This window comes from Patella vulgata, chromosome 3 (genome assembly GCF_932274485.2).
Source record: "Patella vulgata chromosome 3, xgPatVulg1.2, whole genome shotgun sequence".
NCBI classification, from domain to species: Eukaryota; Metazoa; Mollusca; class Gastropoda; family Patellidae; genus Patella; species Patella vulgata.
This window is the reverse complement of record NC_065881.2, coordinates 73,325,374-73,350,406: the sequence shown is the minus strand read 5'-3', so window position 1 is coordinate 73,350,406 and position 25,033 is coordinate 73,325,374. Positions and strand designations below refer to the sequence as shown.

At 33.1% G+C, this 25,033-nt stretch overlaps 1 protein-coding gene across 1 annotated transcript in view; it reads left to right on the top strand.

Moving 5' to 3' along the window:
* LOC126815120 (myoferlin) overlaps positions 1-25,033 on the top strand; it is a 52,752-nt gene that overhangs the window by 14,201 nt on the left and 13,518 nt on the right. Inside the window, exons 3-10 of the mRNA XM_050540660.2 lie at positions 402-493; positions 3,713-3,818; positions 4,979-5,057; positions 13,508-13,683; positions 21,723-21,917; positions 23,449-23,499; positions 24,255-24,401; positions 24,644-24,687. Of these exons, the coding sequence (XP_050396617.2) occupies positions 402-493; positions 3,713-3,818; positions 4,979-5,057; positions 13,508-13,683; positions 21,723-21,917; positions 23,449-23,499; positions 24,255-24,401; positions 24,644-24,687 (890 nt within the window). The remainder of the gene's footprint in view (positions 1-401; positions 494-3,712; positions 3,819-4,978; positions 5,058-13,507; positions 13,684-21,722; positions 21,918-23,448; positions 23,500-24,254; positions 24,402-24,643; positions 24,688-25,033) is intronic.

Sequence of the window (25,033 nt, the reverse complement as noted above, 5' to 3'; positions counted from 1 at the left end):
TTGCCCGCCGGATCCAAATGTGCTTGCACCACCGGGGAGCTCATTTAGAGCACATTTTTTGAGCGCCAGTTAAACAAAGAGTTTTTGTGGTACAGACTTGAAACTTTGGAGATGTCTGCTACATAGACCTAACCTAATGTAGCTGAATTTTTGTGTTAATCTAAATAAAATTTTGGAAGTTATTCGATTTTTATTGATGAACGTTTTTTTTTGTGTCACCCTGTACATGTAAGACATCTTCTGCTAAATTATGCAGTGCATGTAATGAACAAATGTTGCGATTCATCTTTAACAATACCATTTGACATTATTGTGCAACATGCACAGGTATGAGAAATATAGATGAAATGCAATTAAATGAAGTTGAATGTTTAATAAAACATCTTCATCTTTTATTTCAGACATTAGATTTTGATTTACAAGGAGTACCAGCTAGCAGTAACGATGAAGTGGTTATAGAAATCAAAGATTGGGAACGGGTTGGTAGAAACAGGTAAAAACTAGATCAGTTTTCTCATTTAACAAATTACCAATAAATACTTCAGATAATCTCAACAGTTCTATGAATGGTAATTGCAGCTACATTTTTATATGCCTAAATTGAAATGTGGTTGTTTATTGTCGTTATCCCTTTCTGTCAGTCTGTCTAGTATCCGGCATACGCGATTAATTGTGGACAATCTTAGCTGGAGACTGAACTTAATATCTGATTGATATTCACATTTATGTGGACGCTTAGAGACCCAAGTTATCATCTGATTGACTTGAAATTAACACACAGTGTTTAAAGCCATGAGATGAAGAATCCTATTGATTTCCAACAATATCCAATAATTTCAACAACTAAATTCTTATGATTTCTGATAATTACTTGATGGGTAAACACTCTTAATCAAAGAAAAGATATGACAACACTTGTTGACAGCTTGGACGACCCGTCAGTGACGTATGCTTTGTTGCCAAGCAACCTTACAATTATCTCTTGTCCTTAGAAATATTATTATTTTAACATGTTAAATTTTTCATTGCCTCTTAATCAATAAATAAATAATTCATAACTTTAGCTATAGCCATCTTTAAATTTTTATGACAGGTAGGCTAACGAAGAAGACAAATTCAACTGCTACCCCTGTGAAATCCTTCCTTTAATACTGGACATACCATATAGATATTGAATAAAACAAAAAAATGTATTGTTCTAGACAACAGATATAGGATGTATTTATTCTGCTATGATATTTATATTCTAGAATAGTTGTATTGATTTTAAAGCAGGTGTTGACAATATCAGTTTACTATTTTATTAAAAACACAACTGTCATTTGTTTACGTCACTATAACTTTCTCAATACATGTGGGTTTGAGATATCGATCAAAGTAAAATTACTAATGCACTATGCCAGGATTTTTCTAAGTGGGTGCTCAAGTTTGAATGACTGCAGGTCATGTAGTGAGCACTGAAGGTGCAAGTTTTCTTGTGTGGATGAAGGGCATGTTTAAGTTTTGGCATCGTTTTGTGCAATTTTGGGTAGAGGTGGGCGATATCCTTGGAAACGGATATCGCAATATTTTCAGACAATTTTGCGATATAATTATAATGAAAAAAGGACTGTTGTTTATTTCATAGTTTATAAATTTTATATAAAAAATTGAAAACCTAAATGGGCATTGTTGTTCAAGTTTGTGATCTCTTATTTCTTGTATAAAATCCCTTCATGATGACGTACAATATCAACATGCATTGAAATGGGATCAAAGAGAGGTCTGCACGACATACTGCTGCATTCTCTAGTTCTATCTTTTTGATCATCATGCAATGGAATTATTCCATATTCCAGTGGCATGTTTTATCAGTTTCAGTGTTGTATATTTATGTCTGTTTGCACATGCGCAGAAACAGTGTTCTTAAAAAAACCGCATTGTTGAGAGACCCAAACTCTCAAGAGACTCAAACTCTCGAAAAATGTGTGAATAAGGCAACTAAAATAATCGTACCGAGTGTCAAGCAAATTAATGATTTAATTGTTCACAACTCAAATAATATTTTAGAGTTTTTTTGCCAAGTTCTTTTAAACAGATATCGGCGACTCCAGTATTTGCAAAATGACTGAGTATCGGCCAATACTGACTTTGAAACCGATTATCGGACCATCACTAGGTTCACAGATCTATCAAAGACTTGCTAAAAATGTTGTTTTTGTACGATATGAACTAATATTATAATTAAGATTATTTACATATGATGTAGAGAGCTGGACAATATTTGTTTTTTCGATATAAAGACCGTCAAAACTACCATAGCGTTTGATTAATTTTATGGAGTTGTTGTTGGGTTCCAATAACATGTACTAACATGAATGAAAACATTACAAATTTCATTTCAATAAAAATGTCATTGCTACGATAAAAAACAAAGTCTTAGTTTCCCATTTTAACTAAGCTGATTAAATGACGCAGGAGTTATAATCCACTGAATATCCCAGCCATTAATTAATAGCCTAGAGAGTTGATTAGGGGCTTGTCATGTAAATAAATAACTAAATTATAATCTATGTAACATTGTGCAGAAGATCAAGCTATTACATAATGCATCTTTAACTATTTGAGTGGGTATTCTTTTAGCATCTTTTAAGACTATGTTGACTCATCGTGAGGAAGTTGTTTACAAGACATGAAGATTATGAATGAAAGCTATTGTTTTCATTGCATAACTTGTTTGTTAGTTTTTATCATGTGAGACGTGATGCATCATTAACTTCTAGTCATTTGACATGTTCATGTTAAAAGTGACTAATCTGGTGGTCGGATTATTGAAATTTCTTTTACAAGGGAAATAACTGCGTTATAACTCACAGCAAAATCTTACATAAATTGTTTAAGCAGCATTTAGTAACTTATATTGGATATATTTGTGTTAAAATCATTTATCACCCAATAATACATTCTTCAGTAGATATCGCTTTACATGAATTTGATTGCTCTGCATTGAGTTGTCACCTGGTCAACATCACATCATATTGCCAAAGACGTGGGTCTGTCACAGTTAAGAACTCCTCCATGGTCAGTGATGTAGCCCAAGAAGGCCCCGAAGAACATGCTTCTATTGTTGAAGATGCCCCAGCACCTTCCCAGATGGACATAGTGAATGAGGTCCATCAGTCAGCAGTGCAGTACTCTTGTGACAGTGATGAGCATCCTTCCAGTAAGGCTGCAAAGTCCCAGAAGAAGCACAAAAGAGAGCTGGGGATGGCTGACTTCACTGAGGAGCAGGAGATAGTTGTCTGGCTTTAGGCCCCCAAGCAAGATTACCTCCACAACAAGAACCCTCAAAACTACATGAAGAAGGAACTGAACGATTCACTGTTGGAAAAGAAGACCAGGGAGATGGGCAAGACCGGTGACCAGCTGAAGAAGCAGTACTCTCTGACCAGACTTTGGGCAGTATTTGGGTAGCAATTGAACCACATTCGAAAAACATTCTTACATAGGTGTAAGAATTTAGATCAATTTGAAATTTGCTCTTGAATGTGGCACAGATTTTGAGAATTCTTCATTTTTGATTCCTACTGTGACAGGGTACTATAATTTGATAATGCTTTCCCAGTTATGCCCCTGATGATAACATGATTATATAAATGTATTTATTATGTATTGTAGATTAGGACCACTGATTATTAAATGATTATAAATATGTATTTATTATACATTGTAGATTATTAGGAACACTAAAGGTAAAGTTAGGTGACTTAACACGTGGTGGTCTTCAATCTAAAACCCTCAGTGAAAATCTGTTAGATGCTAATGGCAGACCACATCAGGTAATAAATAATATATAATTTTTAGCAATAGAATCTTTATGATAATATTATATTCAATGTAATAAATTCTCTGCTTATTAAAGCAACCCCCTGTTACAATCTTATACGTCCAGAAAGTCGTCCAGAAATCAGCTTCCTTAAACATGATTTAGAACCTGGATTAAATAAACTTAGTTTTCTGACTGAACAGAGTAAATGCAGATGTTTGTTGTGTGGGGCTCAGAGATCTGCAAATTGTCCCAATGGGTCAGCGAGTAGAAAAGGGTTATAAACTACTGTTAATGTGGTTTAAACTACATGTACATGTAGCTAAGTCTCTAACTCAATATCATCCAAAGTCTTCGACATTGAAAACACGAATTATTTGTCAATTTAAATCAACATTGATGTTGTGATTTTACTGGGAAAAGATGGGCTTCTTATATCCAATATTTAAGACAAAATAAACATTTTACCATTGGAACACAAATCGTGTACCATAATGCATTTCAGCGCAATTTGTAAAAAGGGACTTGAAGAACAAAGCTAAACATATTCCACAAGTCATGTCAAACGGTGACAACATATTTTTATCTGGAGAGCATGCTCAATAAATGCTATCAGTGTAAATTTGAATAACCAGACGCTAGCGATTGTCATTCGATTGAGACTTCTGACGTATTTTGCCGAACACAACTGATTTGATATTAGAGTAAAAACAGAAACGATTGAATGTAAATCAATTTATATACATTCATATTACATTATGTGCATTGCGACCCATTTGTGTCAATTTCTAGGTCCCAAATATTAGGGATTTAGCTCCTTTAAGTTAGATTGACTATTGTAAATTTTGATTACAATTTTTTGGCCTACACCCACACCCTACTTGCAGTTATTGAAGATAATTGTGAGTTTTTAAAGAATTTATCATGCTAGACTCTATATATGGTGCTGTTACCATTGTTGAAGCATTCTGTACATGTATATAGTTGAAGATGTATGATAAAAAATATTTGCATCACAGTAATAAACAACTCCAATAGATCTCAAAGTTATGTAAAGACCCTAAATTGATATAGCCATCCATAAACTGTAATTGATTAAATTATTATTTAGATATTTCAGCACCATAATATATTCATTTATAGTAATGAATAATGTTTTTTATTTATTTTCAGTCTAAGTTAAATTTTAAAATTACGTATATTCCCCCAGCTGGTAGTCAATCTGGGGACTCAGAAACACAAGGTTCACAAGGTTTGTATATCTTTACTACTGTTTGATTGTGTGTGGTTATGTCTTACAGGTATTACATGTTAGATTTGTATTGTTCGTTGGGTAGCAAAGTGGTCTAAAAACATGTGCTTGAAATCAGGCAGGGCTAATCAAGATGGTTATACCTCATAGAGTGTGCTAAAAGGAAAATTTTGCCCGGACAGTTACACTACAGTCTACTCTTTTTTCGAATTTCAACTGTCAAGGGTTCTTGACATGGCCGTCAATGTGTACACAGGAATTCGGTTTTCCCTACCATACGATTGAATATAAGGTGTCACTTGCCAGGCCCTCCGTCCTGCACCACTCCCAATTAATGTTCACGGTCAGCAAGCCAATATCTGACTCACTGAGCCACAGCTCCCCAGTCAGAATCCAGTGGCATATTTTTTCTACCCTTGCCTTACAATATGGGGTTTCTGTGCACAAGCCATTTATTAAAATAAAGATATGTTAGTCCAAAAATAACATAGTTTGTAATGTGGGGACGTCATGATCACTCTCTCATTTAATGTAGAACTCCAGGAAAAAAAGTGCCACAAATTATTGTGACATTACATGTGAAGAGGCAAGTTATCTCCTTAATCCTGTATTTATTGTTTAGACACCAACTCAAATACATGTAGAATAATTTATTTGAAGCCAACGTATCACTGCCCTTGAAAAATTGAGTACTTTGAACTTTAAAAAGATACTAGTATATAATTAGAGTAATATTAGTTGTTTTTAGTTGTTTCTACTTCAGGGATAAAATATTGAAATGACTGTATAATAATCTTCAGGATTGTTAAGCCTGCTTATAATTATTGTCATATATTAGATCTGTTGGGCTGACAGGGATATGCAACAAGTTTGTCCCAATAAAATGGATTTAGACTGATTGAATTCGGAAACTGCTCCAGGGAAATTATGCTCCTGTGTAGCACAATAAATTCCAATTGTCAAACAATTATTATACAAACATACATTGGGGCCACATTATAGTGCAGTGTGCTGTAAGGCAGATTTAAGTATAACTCACAATAGTGCTAATAGCCAATTCGTTATTTGGTTTTTAGGATGTGTAAATAACACATTAGAACTGTTTGCAATGAGTAAACCCTAACAATAGCATTATAGAAAAACCTTACTGCATTGTGAGGATCTGAAAATAATACAGTGTTTGTGAAATAAGAGTTCGGGGGGGGGGGGGGGGAGGTACCATACTCAATATATCCTAACATTTGTGTTATAGAAAACCCTCATTTTATTATTAGTAGTGTTTGCTAAAAAGGGGTGACAACCTCAGATCCCAAATTTAGCATTATACATATAGATAAACCTTACTGTATTATTAGGGGTGTAATGAGTGTGCCCCAACATTAGCGTTAAAGATAAACTTACTGTATTATTAGGGGTGTAATCAGTGTATCCCAACATTAGCGTTATAGATAAACCTTACTGTATTATTAGGGGTGTAATCAGTGTACCTCAACATTAGAGTTCTTGATAAACTTTACTGTATTATTAGGGGTGTAATCAGTGTACCCCAACATTAGAGTTCTTGATAAACTTTACCATATTATTAGGGGTGAAATCAGTGTACCTCAACATCAGAGTTCTTGATAAACTTTACTGTATTATTAGGGGTGTAATCAGTGTACCTTAATATTAGCTAGATTTCTTGATAAACTTTACTGTATTATAAGGGGTAAAATCGGTGTACCTCAACATTAGAGTTCTCGATAAACTATATTGTAATTATTGTTAGTCTGATTTATGCTAACCAAATATAATCGATTTCATTAGATGGTTTGTCAAAGGAATTTATCACAACTGACATTTTACATTATATTTGAATATTCATCAGATTGGTCTGATATTTGTCAAATTATGATTTATTAATTGTTCTGTCATTATGGCTTCTGTATTGGTTGAAGACGGTACATTTTTATACGGGGTTTGTGAATGATGGTTGAGACGATGTTCATTTTCAAATGAAATAAGTTTGGTCATATGAAGTTTGAACTGTGCATTTTAATATTTAAAGGAAGTTTGAATCTTGAAACCAGTTTGTGGAGTTCTTTATCGTGGTAGTGATGTTTGGTGACAGCTAGTTTAATTTCAAACGTTTGATTATGGCTAGATTCATTTAAAAATTGAGTAATAACAGGATTTATTTAAATATTTCGGATTTTAGTTATTACATAGTGTGTACTTGTGTTTTCAATTTGATGATTGTCTGTTATTCAGTTTAAAGGATGTCTTTGTAATGTAAGGATTAGTGTAAGTTTTAGAGTGACAGATCGTATGTTTTTATTTGTTTTTTAGTCTGTTTTTAATTTCAAATCTATGTTTTAATATTAATTAAAGTGGCATTAGGCAAGATAAGATAAAGAGCTGGCAGTTCTCACTATAATAGTTAACAAATAGATAACGAAATCAGAATATGCTGAAAATTTCAGTCAAATAATGATTCAATTTTAGGCTAGCCTTCAACATCATTACTAACGTAAGTGCGGTAATAAACCAAGTCTTGATTATCCATTTTTACATTAAATTATCCATCACAAAATGTATTCAAATCCAATAAATATCGCAGGCTAACGATGGCATCAAGTCTTGATTATGGTCTGGATAAGTTAATTAATATCTAATTATTAATTTGAATAACATTTCAGGCCTGAAGAACGAACTGCAATAGGCAGATTTAGTTCTTGTATTATGTATGTTTAATGCTTGGTTAGCCATTAGAAACAGACAGCAATTAATTATATCTGTCAGTCAATTTAAATTATGACAAAACTAGAAATAAATGCAGTTAAATTTATAATTTTTATACATGTATATGTAAAAAGTCTTCAAAATGAAAATAGTAAGTAGCTACATACAGTGTCCATTGTGAATGATTAGCTTTGTGAAGTATGGTTTAACTTCTGATCAAAACAAGTAAGTAATTTTGAGACCAAATGAATACCTTTATTTTATTCTGAAAATGGCATATTTCAGTTTGGTAGCTGTAAAAATGCTTCTGTCACTGAGTAGATTGTAGATAAATGGCTCAGTTTTGCAATATTTCCCAAAATTTGGGCTAATCAAATTTTTTCCAGAAATTGCATTGGAGGAATTTTCTAAAATTTTGTAAAAAGTGAAGATATTGTGTTTTGTTGTTTATATTTGTAGTATCTATTTAGCTTCATTTCATCCATCCCGAGTACATTGTTTATCTTTTCCTTTTTGTAGCTTTTACATATTTGTGTGAAAAGTTGAAATTGCCTGTTGTGTAGGTCACATTTGTTTGTTAGATTTTACATAGATATTTCTATGTTTTCTCATAAAATGATACTTTTCTATTCTTTGTTTTGCTCAGTTGTGTTAAGCATTTAAATTTTGTTGGGGTATTGTTTCCCAAGGAAACTTTCCTCTACAAGTTCACTTCAGTTTGGACCACATACTTACAATTTGAGACAGGTCATTTCACGTCAGTAGTTTCTTCATTAGTGATATCTCAATAAAACTATTCTAATGATTTCCTGTCTGGTTCTCCAAAAGTTTCATTTAATCGACAAAACAGTGCAGCTTGTGACATGGACTTCAAACAGAGCCAGCTGCCCTTCATTGTCTATCTGTGGAACGTAGGACAGATCATAGAATCCTCACAACAGTCTACAAGGCACCTCACAAACATATTATTGTTAGTTAATACTTAACACCCACCAAACAGTATTATTTTGGTTAAGTAAGGAAATTATTGAACCTTTTACTGCTCTTTTGATGATTTTACATACCTAATTAAAGTTTTTGATGGCCGAGTTGATAATAAATGATTTTAGATTTGACTATTCAGCAAAAGAAAGCATTTTTAAAATTAGATTGTATGCTAAATTACGGATGGTTTTGCCAAGCCGTTGCCGAGATTGACATATTTTAACATTTAGTTTATGAGATCTGTTAATGGATTAAGAGATTAGCAAATGATTTTTAGAAATTCTTTACAGAATTTTTGTTCAGATGAATCTAAGGTAATTTTGAATATATTATTCTGATAAATTGATGTTGATTATTTGATACATGTATTAGAACAGAACAGAGGTATACATGTAATTACGAAAAAACTCCTTTGAGTAACACAGCGCAACAACTTTTTTTAAAGACACTGATCATCATTTGAGATGATTTCAAATCTCCTGCAAACTGCAATATTGTGAAATTGAGTCTTTAAGGGAATATCAGGCCAAAAACGATTCACTTCTTTTCAGTATTTACAAAGATGTGATGAATTAATAACTTAGCAACAATCAGCATCTTTTTGAGTACAGATAATAAAAACAGTCCAGTGCAATCTATTAGTGTATTGTAAAATCTTCTGATGGGCCTCTTGAATCCAAGCTGGGAAATTATCTACTGTCAATATTTCCTTTTTCTTTTCTTGAATAAACAAGCATCATGCAAGCGTTAAATCTGTCTATTGCCGGTCTTTCTTTAGGTCTCAAATGTTATATAAACTATTAATTAGACATTTATTAACATGAAAAGACCATAATCAACTCTCGATACCATTACATTTGAATCCGATCTGCTATTCAATGCTCATTGATGATTAAACACAAAAATGGATAATCAAGACATGTATTTTATCATACCGACTTTAGTAATGATGATCGAGGTTAGGCCTAAAGTTCAATCGCTAATATCTCGGATTTAGAGTGGAGCAATTTACAGCATATTCCCTTTATATTATCTAGTTTTTAACTATGATAGTGAGAATTGCTAGCTCTTTATCAAATCTCCCATAATGCCCCTTTAAATGAATTTTGAGTACATTTTAACGTAGGTGAAGCCATAACTATTAGATATTGTCTGTCAAACGCAAATAAAGATCAGCAGCTTTAAACCTTAAATTCTGCTCTTATCTGTGCTTGTATCAAATATGTTAATTTATTTTTATTTTGAAGTATCTACGAAGAAAGTTTTTGTATATGTATGAGATTTTATTGATTTAAAAGTATAATAGATTCGCTTTGCAACAGATTGGATTGATTTCTTAATATGTATTACTAACACATATAGTTTGTTGAGATTGATGAAAATAACACCTATTCGTGTAGAGGGGATACAGATTTAGTTTATACTACCGTGTTCATATCATGGGTAAGTTTTACTAATAGCTTTTGTTTCTTAATTAGTTTATTGAACAGTCGAAAAAGTTTCGTCCTATTTAGTATCATTTTGTTATTAACACATAACATATTTTAATATAAAATCTGTAAATTTAATGCTGTTTTCAACCTACTGCGATCAATTATTCTAGATTTATGGCAAGTCGTTTAAACTCAATTTGTTTCAAATAATAGACGCCCAGCATACAAATTTCAAGAAAATTCAATTGTATTGTGTGATTCATTTAAGTATTTAGTTTGTGAAAAGGAATTATTTCAAAGGTGTTGGGAAAAGTTTTAAGAAAATTGTTTGGTGAAAAAATTGGTGGTGGATGTTAATGCATTCTTCAGTTGAATTTTTTAATAGGATTGTACATAGTTTGCTTCTTTGTCTTTTCTTGAAATGTTTTATTAACGTCAAAGTAGGTTTTGAAAGCAGTTATCTGAACATCTTATGAATATAATGTGTCCAACTAGTTGATTTCAGAGCCAAAATTGGGTGAAATATTTTATGTGATATAATCTTGTGTTCCTCGTATTCAATGATGTCTTGAACATCGACAACAGGAATGCATGTTATTGTTGATTTTGAAAATAGTTATCTGAAAATATTTTATTTATACAAGCTGATTTGATTATCTAAAATTCAGTGAAATATGTCATCATTAAAAGCTACTTATTTGCTGTTACTTTGATCATCAAGAACAGGAATGATGTAATGTTGATTTTTTAAAAATCTTTAATTTATATACACGTCAAACATTGTGATTCGCTGAGAGTAAAGTATTTTATACAATTGATGATACTGGAATTAACTGACATTTTAAACATCAAAAAGGAATTTATGCATCTTTTGTACATAGTGTAAATTGTCAATTGTGAATCTACTTTGATTAAAGAACAAATGATATTCTGATAACTGAAAAAAAAACCCCCAAAAACGATCTAATACAATATGTCTGAAACACAAAGTGATGATCCTGTAAAGGTTGAACCTGAAAAAGTTGCAGTAGTAGAAAAACCAATAGCAAAAACTGAAGCTAAACCTGAAGCTGCTGCGACACCGCCAAAAGCACCAGCAGCAGCCAGTAAGTTCAGTCATAGAAAAGTATTGGCATGTATCAGAACGTAACTTATTGCCGCTGATTGTACAAAAAATTACTTTTTTTAGCTTGTGCACACTCTAGAGGTCACAATTTTTGACTGATTTTGATGAAGTGTATGTTTATAATCTAAAGATCTTGGATCATTTCAATACTGGCACTTCTTATATTATGGCCCGATTGTATGAAAAATCATGTTTTTAGCTTGTGGAACCTAAAGGTCACAATTTTCTTTGGATTTTAAAGAGCATTTATACACCAGAATTACGAGTAAGTTCAAATTTGGAAAAAAACTTCCCATGGCAGCTCCAGTTTACAAAAATAAGTGTAAAAGTACATGTATGTAATATCAAGGTAGTGGACCCTTTAGAGGTCACAATTTTATCCAGTTTTATGAAACTTAAAATATATGTTTATATACCAAAGATCTCAGTTTATTTTGATATTGGCATATATCGGGCCGTAACTGTCTAGATTATGGCTGATTGTATGAAAAATCGTGTTTTTAGCTTGTGGTCTCTCTAGAGGTCGTAATTTTATCTGATTTTGATGGAACTTAAAACATAGGTCTATATCCCCAAGATACATGTAGCGGTTCTGTTCGATATTGATGCATGTCAGACCGTAAGTAACATCCTGGATTATGGCCCCTGATGGTATGAAAAGTCATTTTGTGGATGCTCGATTGAATTCTGTCAAATCCAAAACTAGTGACAATCGAGTAAAAATGAGGATTTGGGGCAAAGGCATACGACGACTGCATGAGCAAATATCTCAACCAACCATGACAATTGAAACAAATTTGTTGTGTTTATTTACATCACAATTCTACTAGCACCACCTCCGATGTCGGGCCTGACAGAACTGTGACAGGACTGAATTTCACGTCACTCGATGGCAATTCCGTCAATTCGGGACGTTCTAGACTAACAATCGAGCACCCCCATAATTTCTTACTTTGTTCTCTATCCACCTCCTTCAAAATGGGGGTGTGTATCTTGCATGGCAACCACATGTTTTGATCTTCATTGGTCAACTAATGAAATTAAATCAGTTTCTTGATTCCAATAGGAAATATATTATTTTATTAATGAAAAAGCCCTTTTGTGACAGAAAAATAAGTTAAACAATATTAGACTTAAAAGTATCATTGCATAATTTTAGCGCAATATATATCCCTTGCACACTACAATATTGTGAAAGATTATTCTCTAATATAAATATCGGACCAAATATTGTTCTATTTCGTTCAGTTTATACCAAAATATGTAGAATTGAAACTTCATCAATCTATTAATTTAAAGAAAAATCACTTTTCTGAAAAAAAATAAGTTAAACAATGTAGACTTTAAGGACGTATTTTTATCGAATAAACAAAGACAGATAATTTATTGAGAAATATTTTGAATATATACGGAGTGTTGACCCTTTTCTCAGAATTGTTTTGTAGCAGTCATGAATATTATTCATAATATGATGTACTACACTATAATTATGCACCAAAAATGCTGAAGCCAGTTGTTATGGCCAGTTGATGTAAAAATGAATTAAGAGCCTGCGTTCTGAAGATTCTTTCATTTATTAATGAATGATATCACTGCTCTTGATAAATCTTTAGACACAATATTTTAATGAATATTGTTATTCAGACTGCATATAATTTTGTGGTGAATCTTTGCCATTTTTCTATTGTGATGATCAACTCAGTACAAAGAAATAAATATAAGAAATTTTAGTTCATCATTATCTCCAATGGGACCAATATCATTCCATTCTGCTTGTGTCCTTCTTGGATTCAAAGTTAATTAACAATTGGTAGTATTTGTAGTGGTCATTAACTTAATTCTTTGCAGTCCTTTTGCCCTAGTCCAGTGTTGGACAAGAAAGTTTAAGATTTTCAAGACTGTTTTCCCTTTGCCATGAAAAAAGATGAGATCTTGTGTACCATTGACAGCATGTTAAACATCCTTGTCTGTTGAAAATAGAAATAAGAGAAGGCGATAGCACCGCTGTTAGGACAACATTTCCTGAATAGCATAATGTATGGTGTAGGCTTGTTTTGGATAGCCCAATTGGTGCAGAGAAGTAAGATGTTAAACCAAATTTCATTTCAATTTGCATTCCTTCAGAACACCCGGGGTTCACTAAATAAAAGAACATGGGATAACATTGGTTCTTAATTTAATTACAGGACAGGTCGTAGAACAGGGCGATGACGATGATTCAGAAGAAGATGAAGAAGAAGCAGCAGGTGACCAGGGGGATGGTGGTGGTGGTCCTGGAGTATCGAAGAGAAAAAAGAAACGTAAAATGGGCAAGCGCAAGAAAACAAGATCAAGTCTTTCAAACAAACCTCAAGATTTTCAAGTAAGTTTAATTTCCTGTTTTCTTTAAACATAAATTATGCAAGAGCTAAATCTGTCTATTGCAGGTCTTTCTTTAGGCCTGAAATGTTATCTAAATTATTAATTAGACATTAATTAACTTATCCAGACCATAATCAACTCTAGATGGCATCGCTAGCCTGCGATCTTAAGTGGATTGTGATCAGATTTACTGCATAACTTTCCTTCTCGATTAAATGGATAATCGAGACTATGCTGTTTAACGTACTGACTTTAGTAATGATGACCGAGGCTAGACAGAAATTTTATTCCTTAGTTCTCGGTTCATAGTGGATCAATTTGAATGAAATTTTCAGCAAATTGCCTTTACGTTATCTAGTTTTTAATTATTATAGTGAGAACTGCCAACTCGTTATCGAATCTCCCATAATGTATCTTTAATAAACGAATGACATCATTGTTCTCCAGAATCAGATTAAAACACAGATCTATATTTCATTTCGTTTTTTTTATACTTTCGATGGCCTACACTACATGAAGAGCTGACCGGTTGTTGGAATAGGTCACGTCAGAGATCATACGAGCAGCTTTTTACCCTATGATGTCAGACATTTGATTAACTAATCAGCTTTGATGTTACTAGTGGATTACCCACAGTTCCGTACAAAACATGTCTGTTTTAATCAGATTGTGTTCTCCTGAAAAATTGGTAGATAATTTCCATACTTTTTTCTTTCAAGAAAATATACATTTCTGTTTAATTTTTGATGTGTAAAAACAAAACAGAATCGAGTAATAATTGGTTGCCTTCACAGGACATTCTTTAAAAATTTAATCATTCTCAATATGAAAATTAGTGCAAAGATCAACAGAAATTTGGCTATAACTGTACAGCTTTTCATATAGTCAACAGGTACCATATATAGTTGACATCACCTTTTTTACTAAAATTGATCCAAGTTATAATACCACTAATTACTCTATCACCATATATATATGGCCTTTTATCTTTGCATGTCTGATAATATTTTAAAGGCATTTAGTAACTAGATAGAGCAATACACAAAAACACATACTTATAGAAAAAACAGCTACCTGTTGTCATGTATGGTTTTATGAATTGTTCTTGTATTTTTTTTTGTATATATTGACCTCATAATTTTTGTATTACTGTATTAGCTTGATAACATTGAGAGAATACTCTTCGAAACGTCGCCCAAATAAATAAGAAGCTGTTTTTTCCATAAATATGTGTTTTTGTGTATGCATGTCTGGGGTCCGATTTTGGGGTTTGTACATGACAAGGAGGAGGATCATCTGTCTAACCCAGATTGTTTTCTTAGTGTACACCTGCACACAAACTTTAGAAATATACATGTACCATTTGTTAGTCCCAAATTAATCTGCTTGCTATATAATGAGTGAACTTTAAATCCCATTCTTTACTTTTAGTGCTTGAATAATATTGACGATTCTGCGCGTTTGTTTCATGCCGCATTTGATTTAAACAAATGTTTTTTTTTAATAATTTCGAAAGACCGGCTATTGATTGACTGCCTACAGAAAGTTTGGGTATATATTGAATAGAAACTGTTAGAATTAAGTTAACCACATTAAACTGATAAAGTAACAGCTGGGAACTTATTGATTTGATAATTGACAAGCTTTGCACTGGAGACCAACAACATTTAATCACAACATATACATACTTATATCCATGTAGGTGTGTTTAATCGTATGTACAGGTGCACAAATATGGAAAGAGTCTAGATTGACAAATACCATTTACTCTTCTGTGAGAGTCAGTTTACAATAAACAGGAGATAATATCAAGACATTGGTACCAATAGAATTATACCTTTACATCCATAAAATGTGACAGGGACAGATCAAGGATTTTCAGGGGGGTAGTGTGGGTGGGGCAGAAAATGCAGATGAAGTGTTGCTGTGACAATTAGCAAGTGTCAAAGGTGACAGCACACAAAGACTCCCTAAATTAAGCCTAACAATCCCACAACCGGGACTGGGCCTGCAGGAGGTGATATACTGAAAAAACTGCCCTGTCAATAAGTTATTTAAAATCTTAGCTAGCAAGTTAAAATTTGAACAGTTTTGTACATCTGCACAAGGGGGTCATGGATCGTCGGTTGCTATTGGCACTAGACATCCAACTAGAATGTCCCAGGTTCGAATCCCAGGCAAAATTCTAACTCGAACATTACACATATAAATATTGAAATAAAAATTGTTGACTGAATTGTTGACTTGACGAGTCCTTAAATCCCATTTAATTCAATACATCTTCAAAAGTTATTTGAGTTAAAAAAGATACCCCCCCCCCCCCCAAAAAAAAAAAAAAATTAGTTAACTACATGAAATTTTCAAGTCAAATATAATATCAGGTATTCTAGCAAAAGTCATAATACCCTGCCTCTTGCACAACACTCATCCCTACTTAAAGCTAACTGTAGAGACAGTTTGGATTTCAGAACAAATGAAATGAAAATGGGTTGAACGCCTTACTAGGATTTCAGAAGCCAAAAGCTTCTGAGTAAATGATAAAGTCACCAGCTCATGCAGTGGTTTAAATAAAAAAATTCTTGAGCCTGGATATGTTTAACGAGTCCACTAAACATAACATCTTTTGACAAATATGAAAAGTTTCAATGACTAGAGTTCTGTTTGATTGCTGTTTATTGCATGTTCTTTAGATTGTAAGGTCTGTCATAAGTGTTATGGTTTTCTTAAGGGTTTTCTCTAGATTGCTGGTATCATCCGACTAAAAGACCCCCATACTCAAACGAATAAAGATATACCATATTATGTTTTAGTCCCATAATTGCCTTAATATAGTAGCGATGAAGAGTACCCATCTTGTAGGTCAAGTGAGATGTTGGCAGAGATCTGACATCTGCATTCAGAGCCTCTGGTGGTATGTTGTCTGGACCAGGTGTTATTGGATATTGATTTTAGAATATTGCTCTTTGACTGTCATCTTTAGTAATTGATACCAGGTCATCTTCCTCATGCTCACAAGTCGACTTTCTATATGTGTAGTTGTGATGCTGATTTTTCCATTGTTATCATGTACAGGTTTACCACAGGTAGTTTTTAGTAGCATCAGAGTAGGATTGTTCTTGAGATAAGTTATCACTGCAGTTTTCTTTATTGCCCTTGTCGCTACAACAGTTGTGCTGGTCATTTCTAGCACCTTTCTTGACAACCTTGTCTTTTATGCCAAACTCAAACTGTGTAAGGAACTATTGCTTGGTCTTGTATTCTGATGTCTCCAACTATATCCATGGAAAGTGTTTAAATGGACTGATATATTGAACAAGGTTTTCAACACAATAGACAACACCATGTCAATAATAGAACACCGTTTGGTGATGATTATAATAAATTGACTATATTAGTTTATGTATTTATGTATTCAATGATTTGTTTCTATTGTACGATGTGTTTAATTTAATTCTATGTGTTCTATTCATTGTAAATTTATTACAGTTTCAAATAGAAATGCATCAATTGATTATACTTCTATTGACATTACAATGTTATCATAAGGCAATAAGAGATGAGTTTGTTAGTACTGTATTATGAATATTTATAGATTTTAATGCTTATATATATTTATAGTCGATATAGTTTGACGATAGTACATGTACATACAGTACAAAGTATGTTGGACTTTTTGAAATAGCTTTCTTTGTCTCTAGGATGTAGTTGTGTGCTCTTGCAACAGGTGTATGGGTTATTTCAAACTCTTATTTGATGGAAATTTAATTTATATTTTATATTTAGATCCTGGATTGGACATTTATATGTAGTTTACGTTATATATTGTACAAGCTGTCTATATGCCTTGTTTAGTTATTATGGATCTATTTTGAGGAGCAATTCTTGTGTTCTAACACGTGTAAAAAATTTTGTGGATTGAGTAATCTTTTTTTTTCATTTTGGATTAATTCTCTGTGGAATTGTCTTTCGACTAAATATCTTGGAATGCTGAGAATTATTTTAGAAAATTCAACAGAATAGCCAATTGGATTAATTTATGTGATGGATAATCTATAAATGATCCATCTATTTTTTCATTCAGCGAATTTGTGTCTATTTGTGTAAGGGTATAGACATTATAAAACCTGTGTTGGATGCTACACTGGTACTGAAGGATGAAACTGGTTGGATGTGTAGACACTTGCTGCATGTAGTATTTAGTAATATGTTTATTAAATGTGTAGCTATTTCATTTGTTACATATTCATTTGTCGGGTTAAGTATATGGCTTTGTTTGATAATTCTCTATGAAGAAGAAAAAATAGCATCAAGAGATCAGAGAGAAAGGATATCATCAACTCTCCAAGGAAAAACTTCAGTTAAAGACTTGGATTTTTTGTGTATATAATTTAAACATGTTTACTGTCATTTAGGATTCAGAATGGCCGTAAAAAATAGCACTGTACCATGAACCAAAACATATATTCAGCATGAAGTCTCAAAATAAATTGAATGACAAATTAGGAGATGGACATTTCCACTGAAATGTGTTAAATTTATTGACATTCCAATAGCAAATTAGTGTCACCAAAAGAGAGATTTGTTGATTTGTGTAAGATTATGTTATGATATTCAGAGTAAATCAAAATGATGAGTCTACCAAATTTTAGTAAAAAACAACCTGCTTCTCCTCCTGCATTATCTCCAGGAGAAAAACCAGAACTTAAAAAACAGGAGTCGAAAAAGGATGAAACCGAAAATGGACAAGTTGAGTCTGACGATGGTCTCATGGCTGCTTATGCTAGGCTTAATATTAGAAATAGAGATATGTTCAATGCTAATAAAGCTACAGATTTTCAGGTTAGTTATTCAATGATGACTTGAATCATATTCAAAGGTGTGTCCCTTCATCTACAGAGCTGCTGTATTTCTTTTCATTTATGCATCTCTATTCCCTTTTACCATTATGCATAAGAATGGCCACTTGAGTTAATTTCAGTTGAATCCCAGAGCCTCAAGATCTAGGTGGTGTCTTGCATAGGTGTATAATATTTTTGACACTGTTATAAGTCTTTCTTACATGCACTGTAGTCTTAAACATTCATCATCATTCTCTTATTTGGTTAATTGGATTTTTAAAAAAAAAAAACAACTTTAATCTTCCTCTACTCTTGAGAGTGGGAGATTGGGAGGGGCCTCATAAGTGGAATAATTAGGTCTTCTTTTCGTCTAAATCTGACAGAGCATGTTATGTTGTTTGTCTTGGGATATTCTGAGCAAAAATGGATGTTGCACATCTACCCAAATTTAAGGTAGAGTCATAATTGTGTAAACAATACCCTACCTGATGCATATAACCGGCGACTTCTTAAAAAACTGATATTAATCTGCTGTCACATGTAAATGCAGGTAGGCCTATATCTTTTTGTCTCCCGCCTTTCGAAGAAAGTGGGGAACTATTAAAATAGGTTCGTCTGTCCGCCACATTTTTTGGGACACAATAACTTTCCTTCTTATTGAGCTAGAATGTTCCAACTTGGTGTAGGTGTTTATTAGGTGAATGCCTTGATGGAGTTTGAAGATGAGAAGCAATTGATTGGTTGATGCTTTGGGACATGATAACATTAGTTCTAATTAAGTGAGAGTGAGGACACTTGGTGTATAATTTTATCACATCAATACCTTGACTTAAGTTCGATAGTGAGCATTTTCTGCTCAGAGTAAGCAGAGCGATAAACAATTTGATTGGTCGATACTTTGGAACACAATAACTCTCCTTTTAATTTAGGTAGAATGTTCAAACTTGGTGTAGGCGTTTATTAGATGAATACCTTGATGGAGTTCGATGATAAACATTGTCTGTTTATGGTAAGCAGAGATAAGCAATCTGATTGGTTAATGCTTTGGGGCACAATAACTTTAGTCATAATTGAGTGAGAGTGATGAAACTCCGAGTATAAATTCATTATATCATTACCCTGACTAAGTTCGATGATGCGAATTTTCTGCTTAGGCTAAGGAGCGATAAGCAATTTGATTGGTCAAGAGTTTGGAACATAACAACTCTGGTTTTGATTAAGGTAGAATGTTTAAACTTGATGTAGATGTTCATTAGGTGAATGTCTTGACTAAGTTCAATGATTAACATTTCAAACTAAAGCTAAGCAGAGTTAAGAAATTTCATTGGTTGATGCTTTGGGACAAGATAACTTTGATTCTGTCTGATAGAGAGTGATGAAACTTAGTGTATAGTTGATAATCAGTTTGATTGCTTGATACTTTTAAAAGGTGGTCAAACAGTCATTATATATACTGGACACTCGATTAAGATATCAAGGAGTTTTCTAGCACTGTTCCCCCTTCTTAGTGGTAGTGACTTTGGTATGACAAGGAAAGTGTTGCTTGTGAAACAAAATTGGGGCGATTTTCTGGCTTTTATCTCCCTTTCCTTAGGCCATATTGAAATAATAGACAGACACCAGTAAAATTTCTAAAATGAAAAAGATACTTCAGAGATTTAGAGATGTAACAGCTTAATGCAAGGTGTCCTTTTGGATTTTAAGGGGTGGGGGGAGGAACAATTTTTTTTGATATGTATTTGTTATTTATGATCAAAATTGGAAGATACAAAGTGAACGGAATGTTTTATTAATAGCCCATTTACATCATGACGTATTGGTTGACATTGTGTTTTTTGTCTATGGAAATTTATCGTAGAGATATATATCTCATTATGTTTAAATTCTCCACATAAAAACAAATTGAATTTTCCTACGACAAAATCAATAGAATTCGTCATATTAAGGATTGTAATGTGTATGACAGTACAATAAGTTTGGCAACAGGTGTTACTTGTATTTAGTTTAGATTATCCAGGTTGCTTTGGTTATGTTTACAAAACTGTAAAAACCTTCTGGAACCAATCATTGCATACTGGGTAAAATTATCCAGTGATATGAAATTAAGGATTCATTGTTGTAAAATTTGAATTATGAGAAAAAATATATTAACCCAATTTGTTTTACAATGATGAAATACGATATTTATCCAATTTGTTATACAATGTTTTATGCTTTCCTGATATATCTTAAAATGATTTTCCATGATACATCTTGACAGGATTATTCCCGATACATCTTGATGGATTTTCTCTGATACATCTTGATGGATTATCCCCGATACATCTTGAAAGGATTATCCCCGATACATCTTGACAGGATTATAATCCCTGATACATCTTGAAAGGATTATCCCTGATACATCTTGACAGGATTATCTCTGATACAGCTTTACAAGATCGTCATTCATAAAGTACACATATTTTGTAAACAAAATACATGTACATTGAAGGCATGATGAATCATTTGAATTTTCGCTAAAATATCAAATTTCTCATTTAATTAAGAATTCAAATTCATAATACCAATGTTAGATAATCTCCCAGCTTGGATTCTATCAGATTTAAACTAGGCCGATCAGGTTTCTCCACTACTAATAAAAGATGGCTACATCTTCTTGCATAGCGAACAGCATAGATCGATGAAATTTCAAATTATCATAACTTTGTAAATACTAGATTGATAGATATTTCTAATAGAGATTTTAAAGATGAACAAATCTCAACTTTGTTTCAAACTGACATATTTGGGAGATCTAATTATCTACAACTTGATCGACACAGAAATGTACTCCAATTGGTTGTTGAACATTTAATTAAGATAAATTCAAAATATCAGTGGTAGCTAATATCCTCGCTTGAATTCAATCGAATTAAAAATGGCTTCTTCAAACGATTATTACAAAGATTACAGGTCGTGTTGACTTTTGACCCTCTAGCAAGGTTCTTATATGTCTACTGTTATCTTTGGACCACTCCCACTTGAGCTGTGATTGGCAACCTAGAATAACCAACAAGACACCAAAATATCTGCAATTTATGTTGTTTGTATGAATGCAAACTACTGGTATCATCGTTAGCATCCAACTCTTGTCAAATTTCAATTTGTTATTGTCAGTGTGTATACAGCGAGCTACAAACTCTGTAACTATTTTTTTTTTCAGGTTCGAATCAAGATTCTGGAGGCTCGGCAGCTACAAGGGGCCAATATACAACCTGTCACACGTGTCACATGTTTTAATCAAATGAAACAGACTAGAGTTAAAAAATCAACTAACAGTCCATTCTGGAACGAATCTTTCTTTTTTAATTTTCATTCTTCTCCGGCAGAACTTTTTGATGAACTTATAGAATTTAAGGTAATTTGTCATTATTATTCTCTATTTGATTGGTCTGTGTTTGTAGAGCACAGGTTTCTATTGGTACAGCTGTATAGAGTTTAGAATAGATTTATAATATGAAACCGTGCTGAGTCGAATCACGGGGTGAGACAAGAAAGTACCTCCAGATTTTCCAGTATTGTTTCCCCATGCTGGTTCAGGACAGAGAGCCAAACAAAGAACAGTGTCTAGTCATGGATGGGATGAAAACAGAGAAATTCTAGAAAAAGTTTCTTTATTGAACACTGTATGGCATATGCTTTGTCTTCATTAGCCCGGTTGGTGCAGAAAAGTAGGATGTTAAACCCCCATTTAATTTTATATGAAACACTCCATGGAATAATGTTGTTTTAAGTGTTTTATGTCCCGTTTTAAACAAACATTATGCAAGAGCAAAATCTGATTATTGCAAGTCTTAATTTAGGCTTCAGATGTTATAGAAATTATAAATTAGATCTTTATTTAAACAACAAGCCCAAAATCAACTCTGTAGACCCACGGATGGCTCGGCTACAGCTCGGATTTAAATAGGATTTCACTTATCAATTAATTCAAATATGGCGCATCCTGATGAGAATACGTCAGTTAGATCGAGGCTAAATGATAGAGTGTACTTAGCGAGGCCGCTGTAGAGCGTTTCCGCATGCCATTGAAAACTTTACTTGATAATCGAGATATGTAGGTGGAGTTAACGCCTGTCAATCAAACGATCAGCCACGGTGAAGGCACATTTCACTACAATTTCTAGTCAGAATAAAGTAATTTGACTGAAATTTTCAAAATATTCTTCTTTCATCATCTACTTTTGAACTGTTATAGCAAGAATGGCCAATTCTCTGTAAAAATCTCCCATAATATATCTTTAAATAAACGATGTTCCACATGGTATCAGGGAAATCCCTGAAATTCACTCGCTGGGCACAGTAAAACAGGGATCCCACTCAAAAGCATGCTTTGGCAGTTGAACAGTAACAGAACTGGACCCACAAAAGCAATGTCCCAAAGTGGCATGCACTGATAAGAAGCCTTTGATAGCAATGCCCCAAATTGTGGCATTCGCTAGATATTTTGTATAGTAAGAACCCTTTCATTTTTCAAGCCCATTTATTAGGGTTAGTAAGACTAACAAGGAAATTGTTGCATATAATTCTTTACATGCTATAGAAAACCCAGATCCTCTATAGTCCTTGACAGTTGGATTTTGATGAAGATTAGCTTAAAACGCTGTCCAGGAAGAACCCTGTTCCCTGGCAATGCTTGTCGTAGCCATATAAGGAAACTTCAATCCTTTGCCATTAGACATCATCCTGCATTATTAACTGTAGTGAAAGGCCAGTTGTCGGATAATTATAGTATTATAATGGTACATGAGAAAACCTATGAACAGGACACAATATACATATGTTCCTAGACATCACCAACAACAAACGTATATACAAGATCAAATGAATGGATCCGGGGGCTAGTTGTTACTAATTTCTAACAGTCTTATTTTGAATGGTATTTCCAGGTATTTAATTCAAAGAAACTTCGGTCAGATGCTTTAATTGGTGCTTTTAAGGTAAGTTTTTAATGACTATCAATCGAAACATAAAAAAAGTCAAAGCTATGCATCAATATATATATGCTTGAACTGAATATGTGTCTAATTAAACTGTTTACATGTTTTGTGCCAGATCTCATATAACGGGCATGTGACATGTGTTTCATTTAGCCGGTGTTGAGCACATATTACAAAACTTTATTCAGCATGGTTGATTGACACATGAAATGGAATTAAAACTATTTAATATCAAAATATAATTTCAAAAGTTGTAATATGTCTTTAAAAATGAAATTAATAATTATTAGATATTTAAATCCCCCCACAACAGCAGCACAAAAACAGACTTTAGGTTAAATAAGAGCTGGTGTATTCATCTTCATAAGATTTGGGGTTATAATACCCTTTTATTGTTGTGCTGTTATTTTTAAATGTCTATTACTGTCTGCTCTATCCGCCGGCATCATCGTTTGATCCAGTAGCTACACAGAATTACCAGCCTGTCCATCCACTGTTACTCTTTTAAGGAAGTGTTGCCGTCTCCCCCCCCCCAATTCCTAAAAATGAAATTACTTATTGCGAAATATACAAGTCATCAGAACCTTGTGCACATACATCTTGGATTTTATATATTGACCCTGGTTCTTGTCTGTTTGCTAAACACCACCACATAAATTAAGAATAGGGATTGCTAATCTCCTAAATGTTACAAATACAGTAATATGCATTTGTTAATATAATTTGTATAATACTTGTATGTTTTTATATTTCAGTGTGATGTGGGTTTAGTGTACGATGAAAATCAACATGCATTGATCAATAAATGGCTGTTACTTAGTGATCCAGAAGATACAATGTCTGGTGCTAAAGGTTATTTAAAGATCTGTGCTGTAGTACTTGGACCTGGGGATGAAGCACCCGTAAGTTGACATTTCTGATTTTCAGGATCTTATATGCCACCCCTTTTCAGATCCAAATGTACGGCATTGAGGCGAGTGGCAATGTTTTAGATTCCAGTCTTGTATATGACATGGAGTGAACCTTAAATCCCATATAAATTTCCTGATCAGTGTTTTGTTTGAAGAAATCTTTTATATCATATAAAAGAAAAGTAAAAGTAGATATTTGTATGTTTATTAACATGGTATCATATTTATTACAGAGTATGAAAACATCATCACAAGATGATTCGGGTGACATAGAGAGGTAAGATAAATTATGTTTATATCTCTCATACTTTATTAATTATTATGGTTTTACCAAAAGCAAATAAAAGTTTCAGACCAAAATTTGCTTTTACTCTGATGACAGTTGTGTAATATACAAAATGAATTTCTGAGTTTTTGAAACTGCAAAAAAATGATATATTTTAAACAAATTCCTCTATGATACAGAAAAAATTTAATCTGTAAGCTGCCATAGTGCTGCTGTCAGAGCAAACTGTTCCGCATAGCTCGCACTTTTGGTATGCCCGTCTTCATTAGCCCAGTTGGTGCAGATCAGTAGGACATTAAACCACATTTAATGTTATTTCAAAATGATCTTGTTAATA